Source organism: Hemibagrus wyckioides, linkage group LG25 (genome assembly GCF_019097595.1).
Source record: "Hemibagrus wyckioides isolate EC202008001 linkage group LG25, SWU_Hwy_1.0, whole genome shotgun sequence".
Lineage (NCBI taxonomy): Eukaryota > Metazoa > Chordata > Actinopteri > Siluriformes > Bagridae > Hemibagrus > Hemibagrus wyckioides.
Genome location: NC_080734.1, coordinates 19,487,127 through 19,509,867, shown reverse-complemented (window position 1 = coordinate 19,509,867; position 22,741 = coordinate 19,487,127). Strand labels below are relative to the sequence as shown.

At 40.0% G+C, this 22,741-nt stretch overlaps 1 protein-coding gene across 1 annotated transcript; it reads right to left on the bottom strand.

Annotated features, from left to right (window-relative positions):
• Positions 1–1,369: 1,369 nt before the first annotated feature.
• emilin1a (elastin microfibril interfacer 1a) lies at positions 1,370–22,402 on the bottom strand. Its single transcript, XM_058379207.1, has 8 exons — positions 21,918–22,402; positions 11,497–11,616; positions 8,227–8,414; positions 4,744–6,798; positions 4,105–4,221; positions 3,903–3,920; positions 2,880–3,014; positions 1,370–2,218 (listed from the first exon to the last, which is right to left on the bottom strand). Exons 1-8 carry the CDS (start codon positions 22,034–22,036, stop codon positions 1,887–1,889), a joined length of 3,084 nt encoding a protein of 1,027 aa, XP_058235190.1. The 5' UTR covers positions 22,037–22,402; the 3' UTR covers positions 1,370–1,886.
• Positions 22,403–22,741: the final 339 nt, after the last annotated feature.

The following is a 22,741-nucleotide window of genomic DNA, read 5'->3' as shown; positions in this document are numbered from 1 at the left end:
GCATCTCTCACAAAAGAAGCTGAATAATTAGGTTACGTCATTAATGCCAGATCAGATCAGAGCCTGTTTTTAACCCCGGTTAGAGGAACATTCCACACGTGTACTTTAGAAGTAGTACAGTGTGAGACAATATGGTGTTAGAATGGCAGAGCTCAGTGCTTCATAACAGACATCCAATCAAAAATCTGAACAAACATGCTTCTTATCATGGTCTTTGTACTACTTTTTTTGTAAAAAGTATTTGCAGCATTTAAGGGTAAAATTAAAAAAGAAAATGTCATATGATGATGGAAAACCAGTCAGTCGGTGACAGTTTTATTATTTCAGTGAAGACAGCTCCAGGTCATGGAGCGAGTGAGAGTGTGGAAATCTGTAGCTCATGCTGCAAATGTCAGCTTTTGACACAAGAGGTCCCCAGCACTAAACACATCCCACAGTACTGCGCTGTCTACAGCAGGGAGTCTCCAACATTTCATAGGCCAGGACCTTTATACCTACATTTTCCATAACAGATATTCAGGCCAAGGTGCACATGAACCCCTGTGGAGCCACTGATCTGTGTATACTATACTGTACTATACTATACTACCTGTATACTATACTATACTATACTATAAGATACTATACTACATTATACTATAGGATATTATACTATACGCACTGTGTATACTCCATCCTCAGCAGGTTCACCATGCTCAGCTGTTCTTCACCATTACTTTACTGACTCCAGCATTCAAGACTTTACATGTATGAATAATGTAATAATCTTTATCTTTATTTAAACACATAAACACCAACAAACACACAAAAACAATAAATGTCTATAAAGGTGTATCTTTTGCCAAATGTTAGAAATGAAAAGATTAGAAATGATAACCTTCATAAAAAAGCAAAAAATAATGATAAAAAAAAAATTATAACAATAAAAAATAAAAAGCACCATAAAGATAATTTTCAAACTATTTGGGTGACAAATAAAATAAATGCTTAGACTGTATTTGATACACAATAATACTGTATAGAAACTATGAGCATTTAGAGTATAAATCAAAATATACATATTATTATTGTTTAATGAAACAAGTCCAGTGGCTTTACAGGATCTGGTTCCTTTTCTTTTTTTCTCTCTCTCTCTCTTTTGGGTTAATTTCGCTCAACAGGCCAGTGTTTGTTCTCACAGCAGTCACAGTGAAAGGCACAGTCCCTTGTGTTGCGTGTTTTGATATTAACGTTCCTTCTGTTCCTCTCACAATCTCATGAACAGGATGTGAACTTGAAGCTGCAGTACGTATGAATTGTAGTTCATTGTTAAAAGCAGAAGCACACTGGCAGTCCTGTGGCTTCTCATGTCCATATATGATCTGAAATATCTCGTTCAGAGTGCAACCTTTTTTTGCCGTTTGTTTTTGCTCATTGAATTACAATCACAGCAGCAGGAGCATGTGAAACCTTCCCCCCAAATATGGAGCTTTGAAGGAATAAAATAATGACAGCTTTATTATTGCTATTTCAGGAAAACCTGAATGGAGCCTTGAGCAAACACATCAGACTTCTCTCTCTCTCTCTCTCTCTCTCTCTCTTGCTTTCTCTCTTCTTTTCAAATTCATTTCAACTTGCATGTATAGAAAAACATAAATGTAAAAGCAGTGGTTTGGGAGAGTTACACAGATCCCATGACATGTTCTGGAGGATTATAGAGAGCATCAGTATAAAATTTCAAGACTAAGCCACTGAGACAGTACAATCTTCTTGCTGTATAAAGCCCTTATTAACACTGTGATCAATCATCAGAAATGTTCAAGTCCTTTTATTGATCTTGACAAAAAGCACTCTCCTGCCCCAAATATCAACAGGTGGCAACAACAAACCTGAATATTTCAGGTTTCTTATACCAAAGCGTCTACGTCCTCATACAGCAGCATTCCACTGAACATGGTGAGAGGTTCGATGGAATCAGCCAGTTTCCCCGTGACCAGGTCAATGCACACGGTGTCTCCCACCTCCAGGGGAAGGATGATGTTGAAAATGACCAGAGATCCTGGAGCGTTCCTGGATTCAGCTATAGGTTTCTCCAGACCCTCTGGCTGGTATCCGGTCGAGTCTCCACGTGCGATACCGTAGTTAGACTTCGACAACACTGCCTCGATTTTTGCGTTCTTCTGACCAGTCAGGACTGCGCTGAAGAAATAACGTCCACTCACCGGTGCTGTGAATATACCTGTTGAAATAATTCACATCAATTACTGTGAGAAATGACAGCCTTTAATCATTTACAATTAACAGATCAGAAATGAACCCTTTTTACTATTGCATGTGGAACAGAAATCGACTTGTGGGTCATTTTGATTTGATTTTTGATGATTTTCTGGCTGTGAGTCTGATATGAAATGAGTCAGGACACAGAGACGTGTGTTTTTTCCACTGTTGAATAACCTTACACAAAAGTTTTGTGGTTGAAGATAACAGATTAAAATTTTAGATACTTATGATCAAGCACTTGGGGCATCTCCGAGAGCAGAAATGGGTTTGATATCAACATTTACATTGAAGATACAAACATTTGTGTGAAGAAAAAAACGTTTTTTGGAACTTTTCTCTAAATATATTACCACTGATAGCCTCGGTAAAACCAGAAATGCTTACGAAAACCTACAGAGTGACTACTCTGAGTATCTACTTTCATAAGAGCATCAGATTAACCACCACTGTGGACAGGGACATGACAAAGACATTCAATACTCAACATGGACACAACAAAACAGGAGCAAACTCCAGTTTTTGGCCCCTGGTAGAAAGATATAAAATGCTTGACTCCTAAAATCTGAGACTCTAGATAATCTTATTTATCAGACAATGATAGTTACAACATGGTCGCCTACCTGTGTGTGGACTATAGGACATCCCTTCATTGACAAACACCTGGTTGAAGACAATGGTTCCTGCATGACCCTGTGGTTGTGTAAGTGCTGCTGAAAAGGACAGCCGTGGTACTTTAGCATCGTCTCCTGGAGGACCTGTTGGGTGAAAATGACAGTCGTTATAAAGATGGCGGTCATGCCAGTGTTCCCTGCAGTGTATTTAACCTCCCCTGACCCATTTCCAATCCTTCTGCTTGTTCACCAAATATGGTTATATTTCCTATTATAAAAAGGATCATTCCGGCTCTTGTTTCTGATTGGATGAGACGCATTAAAAGGGTTTGTATTAAATGGTTTCAGGATGTCAGATTTTGTTGTGAATTTTGACTTATGGTGTGAACTAAGTGAGGATGAGTGATTGAAAGAGATTAACAGAATAAGAGGAGGAAGATAAAGAATGGAGACACACTGAAATTTTGTCACTTTCTTTTAATCAACAGCCTTATGTTCTTTTAAATGCAGCAGCATGCTAACGTACTACATTAAACCAGGCTACAATGCTAATTGTGTTGTTTCCACTAAGTCACTTTAACCATTCTTTTTCACAGTTAAAGCAGGGCTTAGACGTAGCTCTCAAATGTTTAATATTGGCCAATGATGCCACCTGAAAGCTGCATTATCACCACCTACTGGACTGGAGTATAACTGAGTGTACAGTGTTTATAATGAGTGTGCTGCTTCCAACCAGTCTGAAAAATGTTGCTGAAGATCTGAAAATAATTCTTGTATTTTTTGATGCTGTGTGTTTCAATGGAGTTTACCAGCTTGCCAGGTTTATGTAGTAACCATTTTATAAAGCCAATAAGCTCCATGAGCTGTTGGGGCCTAACAACACCCCTGAGCTGTTGTGTAATCGCTGTAAACCACGGCACAGGTCTTATTGCTTTAGTTTAGTACTGTGAGGTAGTGAAGTCTTACTTGTGTTGTCATTAAGCACTTTATCTGTGTGAAGGATAATGACTCGAAAAGCATTAAAACACTAACCTTTTTCGCCTCTTAGGCCTGTAAAGGAACAAAAAAACATTTAAAGGTTTAATTAAGTAGCAAATGAAATAGTTATGGAGTTTCTATATTTTTGGGCCTGCAAACAAAACAAAGACATTTAAAGGTTTAATTAAGTAATAAATTAAGTAGTCATGGAGTTTTCATAGTTTGGGTTTTTTTCCTTTTGTTTTGTTTTGCATACCTGGCTCACCAATTGGTCCCACAATCCCTGGTATACCCTGGGGACCTGGTCTGCCCTGTGGACCTACTGGACCTTGTAAACCCTGGGGTCCTCTCTCTCCTTGTGGTCCAGGCGGTCCTGAAACAAAACAGATTTTATTACAATAAATGTTTGGAATTTCATGTATATCAAAATGGTAACAGGTTCAGATACGATGTTTATGTCATTTTAAAAACTTCTAAAAGCTTTATTTGAGATTGTACAGGAGTTTATATAGCTGTTTAACAAGAGGCACAACATCTGTTTCTTGGTCTAGTGTATGAATGTTCCCTTCAGTTCGAAACACTAGTGTGTCATTAGGGTTGTAAGAGTCGAATGGATGAATTCATCAATGTGAAGTTCTTAAGATTCCTACAGATTGTTCTTTCATCATAAATTTCTCTCACAGGTGATAGTCTTCCTTATGAAAAACCCTGTTCCCAAGCTCCTAACACCTTTAAACTCACTATATAGCAGGAAACCACCATATTAGTACCTATTTGATGAGAAATCTCTTTCTAAAGTGATTTTGTTTTGAAATTTGAGTGAGTTTTGTTTATGCACCAAATGACACCTCTACTATTATCACCATTTCTCTTGTTATTATTCCTGGGTACGTACCGATAAAGTCCTGTTCAGTGAAAGTCTGGAATTCTTTCAGCATATCCTGTAGTGTAGAGTTGAGACCGTTCATCTTGCCATGGATATTCTCTAAATGAACACTCTCAATGTTGTGTATGGCTTCTCCCTGAGTAATGACGGTAGCATTGAGCCCGTTCACACAGGTCCACAATCCAGAAACCTGTCTGTTTATTATATTCTTGATCTGCTGCAGATTCTCTGAAAGTGACTCCAGTCTGCCACAAACATTCTCCATTTTCAAAAGCCTCTTCTGCAGCCCCTCACCAGCATATCTGCATTCTCCCATCTGCTCCAGCAGATTGATTTTAAACCTCTGAATATCCCGGCTAATGTTTTTGAACTGCTCCTGACTGTCCTCTATGTGCTCGTCCAGCTCTTCCTGGATCTTGTTGATCTGTGAAAAGATATTATTCTTCGTAGTACCCAGTTCAGTTATAGTGCTGCCGTGTCTCTGTACGGTGTGATCCAGTCTCTTCATGGTGTCATTGATGGAGTCGAAGGTCAGCTTGATTTCAGAGAGCTCACCCTGAATGGACTGGAGATTCTTTACTGCTGTGCTAATTATGAAATTCTGACCATCTATATGTTCCTGGTGTTCAGTCCTACTAATCTTTCCCTGTTCTTGGCATTGCTCCACTTCCTCTTTAAGCTTGCCCACTTCCTCCTGCAGGTTGGAGCAGACCTGTGAGCATGCACTTTCTTCAGAGTTCACTTTTCGGTGCAATTTAGTGAATTCACCTTGATATTTGTCAAAGGTGCTGAGGGTTGTGTTTTTCAAGCTCCTGAGTTCATTCTCCATGTCACTGAAAGCAGAACTGCATCCATCACAGTTAGCCCTTAATATCTCCACATCTGTGACAATCTTATTAAAATTCTCTCCGTTCTCACCAATCAGAGCCGTGATTTCCTGAACGTTGTGGCTTAAGTCTGCAATTTGGTCCATCATGGAGTCACCTGACACAGAGAGATCTTTCAGCCTGGTGTCAAACCTCTGGATGTCTTCCTGGTTGGCAATGACTTTCCACTCCAGTGTTTTAACAACATCCTCAGTTTTATTTTCTTGTGCCGCACATGTATCTGCACACAAAACAACAACTGATGATAACTTGCTGTCAAAAACAGACGTCTTGTTTTCCAACTCACTGATGCGATCCTTGTGGACATCAACGTAATCCTTTATGTCCCTCATGTCGAACTCAATGTTAGAAAGTCTAAGATTAAAAGCATTTTGATCAAGAACAGAGTTTCGTATCTTGCTGATTTCTCTTTGCACTAGCTCCTTCATGCTGGTCTCGGTGTGAGAGCATTTTTGCTCAGCTTTCCTCACTGTTCCATTCAGTCTGCGCTCCAACTCTCTCAAGCGGCTGCTTAACTTCTCCTCTGATCCCTTTCCGCGTCCATTGGTTCCTTTCAACTCTTTATCAATGCGGCCCTGTAGGACATCATATGCTTCTGCAGTGGAACTAACCTTCTTTTCAACTGCGCCCACGCGCCTCTCCAGGTCCTCCATGGAGTCACAGCAGGTCTGTGAGCGGGCCAGATCCCTCTGCAGCACCTCCACTGTCTGCCTGTGGTGCAGCTCCATGACATTCATGTGCTTTTCCAGGGCACGGATTCTCTCCCTGTCTTCCTGCTGTTGCTGCTGAATGCTCTCCACTCCACTCTGGCAGGCGGAGCAGGAGAGCGTGATGCGAAGTTCTAGCTCGCGTAGAATCTCATCCTTCATTTTGCTGTACTGACCATTTCTGTCTAGCTCATTGCCTGCACTACTGCCACCGACTAGATGGTTGTTTATACTGGTGAGGGTCTTGTCATGTACTTGCGTCATGTTGTCAAGCAGGTCCAGCTTGGTCTGAATGCTGTTAATGGTTTCCCTCATTTCTGGTTGCGCTGCATCAGCAATGTGGACTCCATGTGACTCTTCTTGTAGTCTATGATTCACTCCCTCTAACGTGGACTGAATTTTATGGAGTTCTTTAGTCAGACTCTGAATCTTCTCCTCAAGTTGTAGGATTTTATCACGATCCCCACTGCCTAGGGAAGGGGAAATAAAAACACTCAATAAATATGGGAATTATTCTATTGCTTCTATACTTCCTGATCTCTATGGCTTGGTTCTATACTTCAACAGAATGGAGCTGACATGAAACCAGGACTATGGGCCAGATAGATATCTTAGACAAACCATGAATGTCCAGCCCCGAATTTTGATTGAATGTGTACTACTGTCAACTGCCAGATTGATCTTTAATGGTGGGGAACAATGTTCTTCATGGTGGAGAAAGGATGTAGAAGGTAAGCAAGTCATAATGATTATGTTAATCACACAGTTACTGCAAATTTTAACAATATACGATCCTTCCACATTGATTCGCTGCTTAGAGAACAGCACTTGATACATGACAGCTTAGTTTTTGCACAGCAAGCATAGAACAACATTGTTGGTTCAACAAGAGCAGAATTAAAGCATAGACTGGACTGATCATCGACTGAACCAGGCACAGTTTTACCCTTTTATTTATTTTTTGTTAATTTCATGTTCTGACATTTAGTATGTGTTAATGAAGTCTGTAAAATTCCTTCTAAATGAAATCTTACTTGGCCAATAAAGGGCTTTCTCATCCAGAGATCAATAAATAAATAAATAAGTCTTATGTGCCTGTACAGGGCACTAAATAGTATTTTTGCATTTTAATATGTCTGGAAGATTTAAAATAGCACTGAATTGACCACTTAATGTTTGAACAAATTGGAAAGAGTACTTCTTGCTTGAACAGTTTTCACCCTTAGCTGAATGGATGGATCCTCAGAGCACTTTTACAGAGGGCTAAAACCTTTTCAAATCTTTTAAACGTCAAACCTTACCATTATCTAAAAAAAACACTGAGATGGAGGAGCAGAGGCAAGACCTATACATATGGCAGGGCCTATACAGATGTATGGCAAGGCTTATACGGGCAGGACATCAAACCCCTGTCTGTCAGACCTGGTATTATAGGAGGTCAGGGGATGAAAAACCAGAACTATTAAGCTCAGGAGAAACTGAAGCCCCATTCACATCCTTGGTGATCCAATTAAAAGGACAGCACAAAGTACATGGTTCAATGCTCTGTCTCTGTGTTTTCTGCCTGAAAACAAATACAGCACAAGATTGACGTAATAAATATGATCCTTCATCCAGAGGAAATGATGTATGAAACCAGATCCTGAGTGCTCACAGAGACACGTTCTCAATGCCAGGTGTAAATAGATGTGTTTCAGCGATTCACTTTCAGGTGTGAACAGGCCCAAATTCGCGAACTCTCCAATTACATTTGTTCACAGTTGATAAAACATACTGTAGGTACTAACTACATAGAACTATATATGAACCCAGTAGATAAACTGCTAGAACTAAAGGCTCTATAATTACAATGCATCATAAAATGGGTTTCTATAAAGCCAAGGTCACATGTTCTGTACCTTTTCCACCGCTCTGTTCATTCCCAGTGCCAGATCCAGAGGTAGAAGTTCCACTGTTGTTGAACTGTGAGTTGCTGTTGGGGCCGTGGCTGCAGTCTTCACCTGAGTAACCATTACAGCACTTCCATTCCATCTCTGACACCATTTTGTAAGCAATCTTGTACTTTGGTCTTCTGAAAGTCCGATATCTATTGAGTAAGAAAGTTTAGACGTAGATTTAAACACATTCAGTGAAGAGGAAAGGCTGATCTTAAAAATTTCATCTGTGGCATCATGTCAGGACAGAGGGCCAACACCCCCCACAGGCAATTTAGAGACTCCAATCAGCCTAGAAGCATATCTGAACTGTGGGAGGAAACCCACCAAGCACGAGGAGAACATGCAAACTCACACACAGAGTGAGCAGGAGCGAGACTCGAACCCAGGACGCTAGAGGTGTGAGGCAAACGTGCTAACCACTAAGTCCCCGTGCCTGCTGACCTTAAAAATATACTGTAAAATATCTAAAAATGCTTCTATAATACCAGAGTTAGCAATGTGTTGTATTGTATATTGCAGTGACAAAAAAATGTAAAAACATACCAACTGCTTGAAGTTTTAGATCAGACTGAGAATTGTATAAAATTATTCTAATGAACATGTTCATATACCCCCAAATCCCTCAGGATCATTCAACACTACTCTAGGTGTTATCTCATTCTATTCTTAGAGGAAAACTTTTGCTTGTTATGTTTCTAAGATACACGAGAAGGTACGAACAGCAACACAGTTTTCAAAGAACCAGAAGATTAGAAGAATCAGAGGTTAGTTTCAGAGCTTCAGAAGTAGAGAAAATCTGGCTATGTGCAGACATTAGAAACTCATCAATTGTGCATGTATAGCATGTGTATATTAGGCCTCATTTATCAGTGTTGAAGTAAAGATACACTATATTGCCAAAAGTATTCGCTCACCCATCCAAATAATCAGAATCAGGTGTTCCAATCACTTCCATGGCCACAGGTGTATAAAATCAAGCACCTAGGCATGCAGACTGTTTTTACAAACATTTGTGAAAGAATGGGTCGCTCTCAGGAGCTCAGTGAATTCCAGCGTGGAACTGTGATAGGATGCCACCTGTGCAACAAATCTAGTCGTGAAATTTCCTCGCTCCTAAATATTCCACAGTCAACTGTCAGCTGTATTATAAGAACGTGGAAGTGTTTGGGAACGACAGCAACTCAGCCACGAAGTGGTAGGCCACGTAAACTGACGGAGCGGGGTCAGCGGATGCTGAGGCGCATAGTGCGAAGAGGTCGCCAACTTTCTGCAGAGTCAATCACTACAGACCTCCAAACTTCATGTGGCCTTCAGATTAGCTCAAGAACAGTGCGCAGAGAGCTTCATGGAATGGGTTTCCATGGCCGAGCAGCTGCATCCAAGCCATACATCACCAAGTGCAATGCAAAGCGTCGGATGCAGTGGTGTAAAGCACGCCGCCACTGGACTCTAGTGCAGTGGAGACGCGTTCTCTGGAGTGACCAATCGCGCTTCTCCATCTGGCAATCTGATGGACGAGTCTGGGTTTGGCGGTTGCCAGGAGAACGGTACTTGTCTGACTGCATTGTGCCAAGTGTAAAGTTTGGTGGAGGGGGGATTATGGTGTGGGGTTGTTTTTCAGGAGCTGGGCTTGGTCCCTTAGTTCCAGTGAAAGGAACTCTGAATGCTTCAGCATACCAAGACATTTTGGACAATTCCATGCTCCCAACTTTGTGGGAACAGTTTGGAGCTGGCCCCTTCCTCTTCCAACATGACTGTGCACCAGTGACCAAAGCAAGGTCCATAAAGACATGGATGACCGAGTCTGGTGTGGATGAACTTGACTGGCCTGCACAGAGTCCTGACCTCAACCCGATAGAACACCTTTGGGATGAATTAGAGTGGAGACTGAGAGCCAGGCCTTCTCGTCCAACATCAGTGTGTGACCTCACAAATGCGCTTCTGGAAGAATGGTCAAAAATTCCCATAAACACACTCCTAAACCTTGTGGACAGCCTTCCCAGAAGAGTTGAAGCTGTTATAGCTGCAAAGGGTGGACCGACGTCATATTGAACCCTATGGATTAGGAATGGGATGTCACTTAAGTTCATATGCGAGTCAAGGCAGGTGAGCGAATACTTTTGGCAATATAGTGTATGTGTGTGAAACTTTGTGTAAAACAAACCGAACAAAACAATTCTATCACATTCTATCACAAATTTTTTTAGAAATGCTGAAGAGAACGCCATAAAATCTCACAGCTGAAATGCCGAGCAAACGAGGATGAGGAATCTCCTTTAATGTCTGTGGAGGTGAAAATAAATGTAAATAAATAAATAAAAATGTAAAGCACGTGAAAAGGCCTAAAGATGAAGCCAAATTACACAAAAATGTCAATTAGATTAAGCCAGAATTAAAGATTTAGATGAATTAAGAAAATGGTTTGATGTGAAATATCCAGGTGATTGAGGAAACCCAAATAAATCACACAAGGAAATTGTTTTTATATTCAAAGCAGCATGTTGGCTAAAATGATGCCATGTTGGAAAAGCAGGAAGGCGAGTGAGATCTGAAGTCAAGCATATTTGTATATGCTGCTATTATTAGACCCTTATTTTAATTTTTAATGTGTTCTTATATTTAATCTCATGGATGAAGGTGAGTGAAGAGAGGAACTGCTCCTCCTTTAGAATGATCGATATAGGTTTCTGAGTCCTCAGAGATACCATCCACGCTGCTGTGGAAGACTGCAGAGAATTTCAAAATCGCTCAGATTTGACCTTTCTTGTTTTCTCTTCAGCTCTTTACTCTTAACTTTCGTTTCTCTTCCAACTTCCTCCCAAAAAAATATATAAAAGGTGATGCAACTCGAAAGCATCCCACATTCCCTGATGAAGAGAGATGTGGATTTTAAACACTAATTAAACTGAAATGCTTCAGTGAATGATCCACTTGATGCTGCTGAATACAGATGAGTGAAAACACTTCAGAAATGTTTTCAGTAACAAATGACTTCAGTAAGAAGTTTTCTTTTTTCTTTTCCCCATATCTATTCATATCCATACAGATCATGGCAATCTCTGTTGCTTTTTGGGTTTCTTCCTCATTCGCTCTGTTCTGAATATGTGCTTTAAATATGTACAATGCATGCTTGTATGCTAAGTCACTGCTCTATGAGGACGTTGACCAGCTCACGAGAGAGGCAGGATGGTCAGTGGGATTACATTTCTAACAAACGGAGCAAATACTTACACCACAACCCGAGAGCATTGGCCCCAACCACACGGCTGGTAATCAGGCTTCACGTAGGTCTCCACTCCATCCTCCATTACACAGCTAACAGATTTCATCACCACATAGGCACACCAGTTCCTGTTCACAGAGAAATACAGAAAGTTACAATTACTGTTGAATATATACAGTACACACACACACACACACATAAAGACTAAACAACATCCTAATCCTTTTGCTAATTTTTCCTCAGCTCTGATTAGAGATGGCTGACAAAAAGGTCATGGCAGCCATTTTGTTTTCTCCCAGAAGAGGCACACAGCAGGCAGAAGTAAAGATCAACCTCAGGAGGGAAACTTCAGCCCCTGACCTTTATGCCTCAGACAGGACAAGTCCATAATAGCGATTAGATTTAACATGACAAAGGTGCACACCTGGAGTGAGGTCTTGAAAGGTGGTCTTATCCAAAGATCTGCTTCAGTGAGACTGTTATTCATAATCACTAGTAGATAATGTTTGCTTCATCTCACCTAGGAGATCTTGGATCCACTATGGGGTGAGGAGAGAGGAACGGGGTCGGGGCTACAGGAAAACAATACAAGAATGACTTCCTGTAGGATTGGCAGGGAATCTGGTACATAAAGGATACCGGTCCATTCCAAGATGAAACTTTGTGTGTAAGTGTTAATGAGAGAGGAAGAATGAGGAAAGACTATAAGGCTCTCTCTCACTCTCTCTCTCTCTCTCTCTCCACACACACACACATACACCTCTCTCTCTCTCTCTCTCTCTCTCTCCACACACACACATACACCTCTCTCTCTGTGTCTCTCTCTCTCTCTCTCTCTCTCTCTCTCCACACACACATACACATCTCTCTCTCTCTCTCTCTCTCTCTCCACACACACACACATACACCTCTCTCTCTCTCTCTCTCTCTCTCTCCACACACACACATACACCTCTCTCTCTGTGTCTCTCTCTCTCTCTCTCTCTCTCTCTCTCTCCACACACACATACACATCTCACATACATTTTTCTATAAAACTGTATAATGCTCGGTGTCCCTGAGGAAACTACATACTATACTGATTATTAGTTGCTTACTGTTTACTACTCTTTATGTTTTATACACCTGACATAACAGCAGCTCAACAGCATGTAGCAGCAGCTCAAATCATGCAGTTCCAGGTCAAGAACTTCAGTTCAAACTCTTGGGATTTTGATCTTCAACCCTCTCAATCCTCCTTACAAAGAAAAAACACTGAGTGAGTGACAGATCTGCAGAAACTCTTTGTTGCAGAAACGCCTTGTTGACATGAGAGGTCAGAGGAGAATGAGCAGACTGGTTCGAGCTAACAGGAAAGCCCACGGTAATATAAATAAACCCACGTTACATCTACGGTGAGGAGATAAGCATAAATGTCAGACCTTCAGGCTTTTATCGCTGCAAATATCCAGTCTCTGAGTGTCTGTACTACTAGTAGTATTCCTACTACTGGTTGCCATGGTAATAACGTTTATCAGTTTATATTTTCGAGGCAGATTTAGCAAATTTGTGCATAAAATTCCTCAGTGTATATACGCATAGATCACATGCACTCTACTGTTTTCACTTCCAATGGCAGTCACTGCATTGAGTCGCCCTGTATTTATATAAAGTTTAAATTCTCTCATCTGCTGGACACACCCACGTCCAGCTCTTACTGAAAATGAACAGTGTCCATTCACTTTCTCGCTGCATGTTATTGAGTGTATGAAAGCAGCTTAAGAATTGCCAGTGTGTGTGTGTGTGTGTGTTTGGCTGGTATAGGGTGTGGTGGAATGGTAATGTTGCTATTTTTTTCCCCCTGGAGCCCATGCACAACAAAATATCTGTTCTCGGCATGACACACAGGATCCATAAATATCTTCTGTATCGCTCATTACCAAGCCCCTGCCCTTCTTTTCCCCTCAGCAATGACTAAACACAATTACTCTTCTTCTAGCAGAAAATCTCTCTCTAGTGAGCAGACAGGAATAACACTTCACACTGTCATAGTTTGGGGTTTGCCAACAACGCTTTGCAGTATTGACTAAATTTGTTTGTGTTTCAGGTAACCACCCACCCACACTTAGTCTGTAATTTTAAACTATGTCAACCGTGTTAATGGTTGAAAAGTTAAATAAGCAGAGGTAAAAATATGATTGATTAACACCAGGCTTTTGCTTGCAAGTGGGTTTCCTTGCTGAAGCTTAGTATAAGAAACCATCATGCCTGCGTGACCCTGAGGAAAATCCCCTCAAGTGGGACAACAGTCCATCACAGGGCACCACACACACACACACACACAGAAATTGATCTTAGCCAATCCAGAAGGCACCACCGGTCAGCATACTGCTCAAAGCAAGATTATGACAATCTTGCGATAACATAACCACACTCACACTAATCCTGTCTCAAGGGCTATTTCTAATTAACACTATCCACTCCAGTTTGGAGTGGAGTTTCTTATAAACACTAGCCACTCCACACACACAAATCTTTAGAAATTACTAAACACTAAATGGAAAATGTTGGACAGCAATCTAATGCATTCACATACATTGTGTGCCAAAAAAGGAAGCATAAGCCTGGACTACTTCAACCACCAAAATGGCCACTTATGAGCGCCAACCTCTGTGATCTGTTAATTTACCATAAAGCTCTTCTTGATTAAGTATACAAAGTCTTCAAAGGCCTGTCAAAAGTTTTATTTTTTCCATTTGTTTTGTTTAGCAGAAAGCTAAGGTCTAGAGGTCACCAGAAGGCATACAGGTCAGACTTAAGACCTCTTTGATGGTCTCTTGTCTGATTCTGCTTCATCCACCCTACTGAGCAAGACAGTGACAGGCTCTTTGAGAGTCAAAATCAGGCCACTGCCCCTGCTCTTTAGGGCCATCGATGCAAGGAACCCGCCATTGAAATCACCCCTGAAATGAAGCAGCTTAGGCTTTGTGTAGGGTCTACTGGTTTGGGGTCAGCTTTCTTCTCTATAGTAGTAAATATCTATCAATTAAGTGTTAGAGCTCATCCAAAATCTATACTCATATGTAGCTATGTTGTCAATCCAGATCAATAAATCATTCTTATGTGTTCAAAAATTATTACAAAGGTCCTGTTGATATCAGAACTGTCCCAGCTCACATGAAAAGCAGAGGTTACCTAAAGAGATTAACTAAAACATAGTCAGGGTTATTGAAGCACTGATATTTTGGTGAGATCTTCCAATATTACAGAGACAATTCATAAGCTATCAAACAGATATTGTGGCCTCTGTAAAGGAACTGAATAAAAACTCTCTCCTAGGAGTGAGACACCAAAGCCAGTACATGGGGCAGCTTTCCACCAGACTGGTTTATGTTTGGTGCCAGTCTGGGTTGGCTCAGTCTCGCTTATCAGTCATATGTGGCTCCAATGTTTCCCACCACTAAAGAGTCCCATTGAGGGACAAGGGGATACATTACAGTTGAAAACATTGCTCACTTGACAGAGATTGGGACAGTAGGTCCTGATGATAATCACAGGGGGTACAAACTTCAAGAAAATTCATTCCTTCTTGAAGCTTCTTGAGATTTTGAGTTATGGATAAAGCAGACACCATGATTTAGAACAAACGGTTCTACTTAACACTCCCTACTTAAAAAATGGTTCTACTTGAACCAATCTAATTCTGCTTTCTTGCTTGCATGTTAAGGTGACCACAGTTTTGCATGTTCTCATTCAACCACAGAAATGATTATGACACTGGATCTGCATGCTGCCTCAAATCCCTACCCTTCTGCCTCTCTGTAGTGCTGGGAACACTCTATGCAGTCAATTCTGTGGCCTCTGATGGTCAGAGGCATCAGGATACTGCAACATTGGACGGCTGTGCCAAACCATAGACCAGCAGGGACACATTCTCTCACCACACACATTGTGAACTCAGAACAAAGCTTCCCAAAAAGGTGACACAGTTCATTGCTGGGAATATTGGTGCTTGCCAGACAAATTCAGGCAGATGGCTATGTGTGGTATTGGCTCCTGCAGAGGACACTAAGAATGCTGATACAGCTGCAGCAGTGGTTACATTGGGCCTGCTGAAGCGGGGTTCTCATGACAGGGGTCTGTTTAAAGGATCTTCCTGCCTCACTGGCTGGGAGACAGTGTGGTGCCACTGAGGTGCTGAGATACTGAGACATTGCCACATGCTCTTCTGTTTAGACTTCACTGTGAAGGTCAGATACATCAATCACCAGAGTGGTCAGATGGCACCAAGAGTTAGCTTCTCTGACAGCATCTCATGGGACAGTACAATTGTGGAGCTGAAACATCAATGTCAGTGCAGCACACATGGTCTGGAGACTGTGGGAGCAGTTACAAACTCAGATCTGTGAAAGATTTGGCAAGGCACAAGTGGACTCTTTCACCAACGTTAAATCAGCCATCTGCTGAGACGGGATGCAATGGCTCTTGATTGTCCTCACTGTCATGATACTCAGTTCCACTCTACCACTGTTTCTGCACAATACAAAGATAACAGTAATTAGGCCACACAGTCCTGGCCAGGTTTTTTTAATCACTGGACTGTCACGGTATATCTGTTGTCCTGAATGAACAGAGAGGTCCATTTAACCCAATTTTGTCACCCAGTTAAAAAATTAGTTGATCTCACAGCAGACCATGTGACTTCTGGACTGCAGCTTATCAATCATAAGACATGCAGAAAAGCCATAGATATCTCCCTGTCTTAATACAGACTGGACCACATGGCATTGGACATCATCACCATAGCACAAAGGTAGACCCAGCACCCAGCCAGGAAGATTCCAGGAAAAAATGGCTATATGGTAATTGTATCTATTTCTCTATATATCATAAGTTCATGTGTGTAGATTACCTTGTCCAGGTGATTTTCACTGCCCCAGGTAGCTATCCGGTGTTCATATGATTACAGTTACATATATGTCTTTAAATAGATTTCCTATTTGGGGGGAAAAACTAAACCTGACAAAGTCCTCTTGAACCTGGCATAAATGAAGTATCATTATTACCATATGTGACTTCATTGGATAATTTGAGAGAATTCTGTACACTTCTTCCTTCACAGAAGTGCTGCTGCAATCAGAAAGACTGTCCTGATCTCATCTCTGGAGTTTCCTTCCTGTCATACACTTCCCAAAATTATTAATATATTTCAGTAAAGACCACTTCCGAGAGCTGTTTTTCAGCTTCTTCTTTGTCACTGCTTTACACCAAATGACTTCTTCACCAGATAATCAGTACTGGACTTGGTCAAGTTTAAAGCCATGGTAAAAACATGCTTCTTATCTCCAGTGCTGTCATTCCACTTCCCTGTAAAGTTTCAGATAATCCCTGCAGCTTACAAAACTTAATTAGACTCTTAGCAAGCACTTAAAGAGGGCCAGAGATTGTATAGAGTAACATGTGCCCTAAAGAATTTGAGATCTACTGGATCAGACAGCAAGATGGTGCAAAATATCATCTACTTCTACTGACTACAGTTTTTATAAACTCTGTGACTGGCAAAAAACCCAGTGATAAACTTCACCTGTGCCAAAGAAGACAGTTGCAGTGTATCCAAATGTAGTCGGTTTTACACATACATCTATCACACAGTGAATTACTGAAATATGAACACAGGATATCCATCTAAGCACTTAAAATGCCAAAGAAAAGAGAGAGAGAGGGAGAGAGAGAGAGGCATTAAAAGTGACTGCTACTGCTAACCCTGTAATATTTCACACATCTGTTAAAATAAAATGGAGATCCAACAGACACTCTGAAGTGGCATTTTTACTCAAACAGAATGAAAGATCTCTGCTCATGGGTGTAGCTCACGACTCTGACAGTAATCCCAGTGTACCCCGAGCTCTTTCAGACAACAAACGCCAAAAAACTGCAGGGTTTTTTATAAACAGTTCTGTCATGTTGATGAAAACGCTGTTCACTGATACAGTTTTTTAGGTGCACTTTTACGGTCAGGGTCAGCTGTGTTTCCAGCTGATTCAGTTCTAGATGTATTCAGTTACCAGAGTTGTTTACATAGTGAGATTTAGTGACTTTTTAAAACCCCTTCAGAGACGGTTGACTATAAATTAGTGACCACACCAGGTTCCTCTCCTGTCCACCACAAACAGGAATCTGGGGCTGTTATCATTGATCTGTCGTATCTCCGCTCTGTTTACAGATCACATGCATGTACTACATATAAAAGTTATATAAATTTATATAATTATATAAATTATATAAAATTATATACATTTATATCAGTTATTCAATTTATTAAAGCTAATCATTTAAGTTTATGTATAAGCATTCCTGACCGTGTTAATTGGTGTATAATATATAATATATATTATATATTATATATATATGTATAATATATATATATAATATATTATTATTATATATTATATATTATTTAAAATCAGAAAATAAACAATAAATGTTCAATATCTTTAATATTTAATATTCTGCACTATTTTTAGCTCCCTATTTAAATGTGTGTATGATATGGATCATTGTAACTGCTTTGTATAAAAGGTCTGATTTTCCTCATGTCTAATCTCCTCTACTGAAGTGTGTGATCAGACGACACAACTATAGATTTGATCTAAAACAGAGCATAATGTTTTAAACAAACTTGTCATTGTCATTACAGCAAAAAGGAAACGGACCAAATAATAAGAATTTTTTAAACTGATGTAAATATTTCAGAGACACTACTTTTCACTGAACATTTTAATGATACCATTTGTATTGAAAATTATATAAATATATATTTTTAAATAAAAAAATAGTGTTCTCAGACTGCATACACCATCCCAGAGCCTATGGTCTTTTCAGTATGGTCACTCAGCTGTGCTCAGTGGGTGATGACAGGAATGACCTTGGAATATTGCACATTATTTCACAAGCCTATAACTTATTTCTAGAAAAGAAGTGAGTGGTTGTGAAACACATAAAGAATACAGTTACAGATACAAAAACTCATTAAATTCAGCCAAGACTAGACAATCCTGAGCTAATGTGGCTATACCGCTGATGCAGCTGTCAATCAAGATTCCCTCATGAAGATGCAACATGTCAAGGTTCACGTTATGAAACTCCTGGTCCACATTTGACCACATATTTTGAAAGTGTGGTCACAATGTACTAAGTGGCCCTCACAACCAGACTGTGTAACAGTTTCTTTCCTCCAGCCATCACACACACACACACACACACACACACTCACCTGTGTGAACAGACTCGCAATATAATGTTTACTTATTTGCACTACTTCAACCGCTGCTACTGCATTTTTTGCACAATCCACATTGTCATGCTGCTATATATTTTTTTTTTTTTTTTCGGCGCTGTGTCCTGTCTTGTGTTGTTATTTGTACTTCCTGTTTTTGTGCTGTCTTGTCTTTGCACTGTTTGTACCTGGTTGCACTTTATGTAGGACAAACTTCAGTCCCTAGCTCTGTGTTGTTGTTTCTGTTTGTAATTATATGTTGTGTGTTGTTTTTGTAGCACCAGGGTCCATTTCACTGTGTACTGCCTCAGCTATCTGTGGTTGAAAGGACAATAAAAGCTCCTTGACTTGACTTGAAGTGGCCTTTCACTTAAGTTTTGACAGAAATGAAATGTTTCTGAGAGGTTGTTAGAAATACGTGCAGCTCCAACAGAAACCTAGATGTTTTGTTGCTTTAAACATAAAAACAATGCTAATATGAGCAAAAGAAGAGAGAGTAAAGAGGTGTATAGATTAGGATTGAGGACACTCTGACAGATTGAAACAAAAGGAGCGAACTCCTCAGGGGTTTTTGTTTGCTGTGTGTCTGAGTACGATTTGAGAAGCCTGAAATTTGTGCTTTGATCGACAATGACAGAAAAGTTTCTACTTCAACACATCATTTTGTGTGAGCTGGTGCTAGCTCTTTTGTATTTTTCTTGCTGAAAATTGGCAATCAGTCCCTCCAATGATTTTGAGGCTGCTTTTATTATCATTCATTCATTCATTTATTTATTTATTTATTTATTTGAAACTGGTGATGCAACTTGTGGAGTTCTTTGGGGGGGGGTTGTTTTTGTTTTTTTTGGAAAAAACGGTAAAAAAAAATCCTAATTCTTTTTCCCAGAGGCCAAATAACTGGAGTTTCCTCCTGTTTGTTTGTGTCCATGTTCAGCATTGAATGTCTTTATCATGTCTCGCTCCACAGTGGTGCTTAATATGAAGCTCATATGAAAGTAGACACTCAGAGCTTTAAGAATTTTTAGTCTTTCAAAACTATTTCTAGTTTTTTCCCTAGCCTATATATTTGTAGAAAAGTTATTTTGATCAATCCCATCTCTGCTCTCTGTGACGCCCCCAAGAGTTTGTTCATAAGCATCTAAAATCTGAAGGTGTTTCTTCAACCAGTAAAATTCTGTGTAAGTTTATCCAACAGAGGGAAAAACACACGTCTCACACTGAAAGCCAACAGAGTCCTGTCTCACTTTACATCAGACTTGATCAGACAGAGAATTAAATAACTGAAAATGTCCATTTCCATTTCAGAGGTAAACTGGAACACCAGTGTACTGGTAAAGAGAGTTAAACTTCTGCCAGTAAAGACACATGATGTCTATAAATGGAAGATGGTTTTAGCTGAATGGGTGTTGTGATGATGCCACACGACATGTCTCTGAAAATGTCAAATCTGCAAAAGTATCTGTGGTCATTCTGAAAAACTACAAGCTCCTCCAATAATCATGCTTTTTTTTTTTTTTACTAGATTTTACATTCATTTCTGCAATTGCAAAATCTTGAAAGTGGCATATCGGCATAAGATAACTTTATTAATCCTGAATGAAATTCTTTTCACATTTTACATCTTTTCATACATTTCACAGGCAACATCTCTTGCAATGTTATTTATCTAATGCTAAATATAGCATCAAAGTGTGTTGTCCTGAGTTCTGCCCATGCTTTACAGACCGACCTGCTGATAACCTGCTAAACAATCTTGCCACTAATCTGCTGTGGGCGTGTCTCGGTGACACAGAAGTGCTTCATCTGCTTCACAAAGTATCTGTGAGGTGTATGATTGTGAAAGCTCAGGGTAGCAAGGGGGTCTGTGTTCAAATTTTCTAATCGTGTTCCAGTTTTGGAAATAATATGGGTAAAAGAAATATATTATATTATATATTATATTATTATATTATATTATAAATATATATATATTATATTATATATATTATATATTATATTATATTATATTATATTATATTATATTATATTATATTATATTAAACACTTTTTACACAATTAAGGAAGTCAGGATGGGTACAGTAACCTATCAAAGCACCAAATTCATGTATTGTTTATTTTTAACATGTCCTCTTAACATGACTTAGCTCTAATACACCGATCTATCCTACACATTTTCACACATTTATTGAACATTTTGTTTAATGCGCAGGCAAAGAATTAGTTTAAGCTTAACTGTTAAACCTGTAGACTGAGGTGAGGAGGTGTATTAGAAGAGTAAGTACTGTGTAGGACTTTTTTCTGTCACCTTCTATCATCATCCCAGAATCATATAATAATATAATCCAACAGGATACTGTAGTAAAAAAGCGTCCAATCTAAAAGAAACTAAGCAAAACCAACACACAGGAGTGTATGACGGCTCTACTCTTTATCTAGTGACACTAAATAGCTTTATAAAGTGACACATTAATATTTACTCTAAACATCAGGAGGATTTCATACAATAATATAATTTATAGAATGAATTTTGCTTGTAAACATAATATATACGTAAACATAAAAGTTTTTTTAATGCAACACAGGTGTAAAACTTTTGGGGACATTCCATGCCCTCACTATGGCCCCTAAAGCGTGGTGTTATTCTTCTCTCTGCCTGCTGACTCTTTTACTCTCTCCACTCATCCTCTCCTCACACCACTGATTTAAAGCTTTCTTTACTCACTGCCCTTCATTGCTCTCTTTCCTTTACTCCTATATTTCTGTTTAACCATTTGATTTGGAAAGACGTTTCAACTCTTATGCATTATGATGACATGAGGAATATATCCATTAGTAGTGTATTACTGCTAAAACTGGACAGATTAGGAAATGTTCCCAGTAAAAACAGTATACAATATATTTGAAATTCACTTCTAAAAATTTTTCTTCTTCAGAACATTAACATGATTTGCTTCACATGTGCTTCTCACTGAGTCTCATGTTCCTGGATCTGAAATAACTATGCCACTAATCCCGAAAGTGACATCACAGACACAGCTTCTTCCCAGGAAAGAACTCAAAGACGTTAAACTACAGAGATTCACAGTGTGTGTGTGTGTGTGTGTGTGTGTGTGTGTGGCACTTTAGCAGTATTCACTCTATATCTCTGCTCAGTTTGAGTGCAGGTCTCCTCACCTGTGTCTGCTGACGGCGCGCGCGTGCTGCGTGTGTGTCGGTGTGTAAGATCCCGATGAATTCACGCATCCATGCAGCAGCAGTGCAGCGACACACAGCAGAAAACTACTGAGCTCCATGATCCACTGAGTAAATCAGATCAGATCTAAACAGTTATATCCGATTCCAAAATCGACTCCTTATGATAAAAACACAGCGAAAAGGTATAATAAGCAGTAAGGAGCAGGCGTTCCGCGCAGGAGACAGGAGCGAGTGTTCCGCCAAGTTACACTCCGATCTCTCCCTCAGTCCCTGAGAAAAACCTCAGAACCTCAGGTTTAAGTTCATTCCCGTCATTCCGCAAACTGCTGAAGAGTCAAAGCTGAGGATCCTTTCAGCATCCAAATGTTCCGCTGTGTCTCAGAAACAACATGAGGAACTAACAAAGCTGAGAGTTCAGTGGCGCACAGGAGCTTCTCTCTCTCTCTCTCTCTCACCACTTACACACACATCTCTCTCTCTCTCTCTCTCTCTCTCTCTCTCTCACCACTTACACACACATCTCTCTCTCTCTCTCTCTCTCTCTCTCACCACTTACACACACATCTCTCTCTCTCTCTCTCTCTCTCTCTCTCTCACCACTTACACACACATCTCTCTCTCTCTCTCTCTCTCTCTCTCTCTCTCTCTCTCTCACCACTTACACACACATCTCTCTCTCTCTCTCTCTCTCTCTCACCACTTACACACACATCTCTCTCTCTCTCTCACCACTTACACACACATCTCTCTCTCTCTCTCTCTCTCTCTCACCACTTACACACACATCTCTCTCTCTCTCTCTT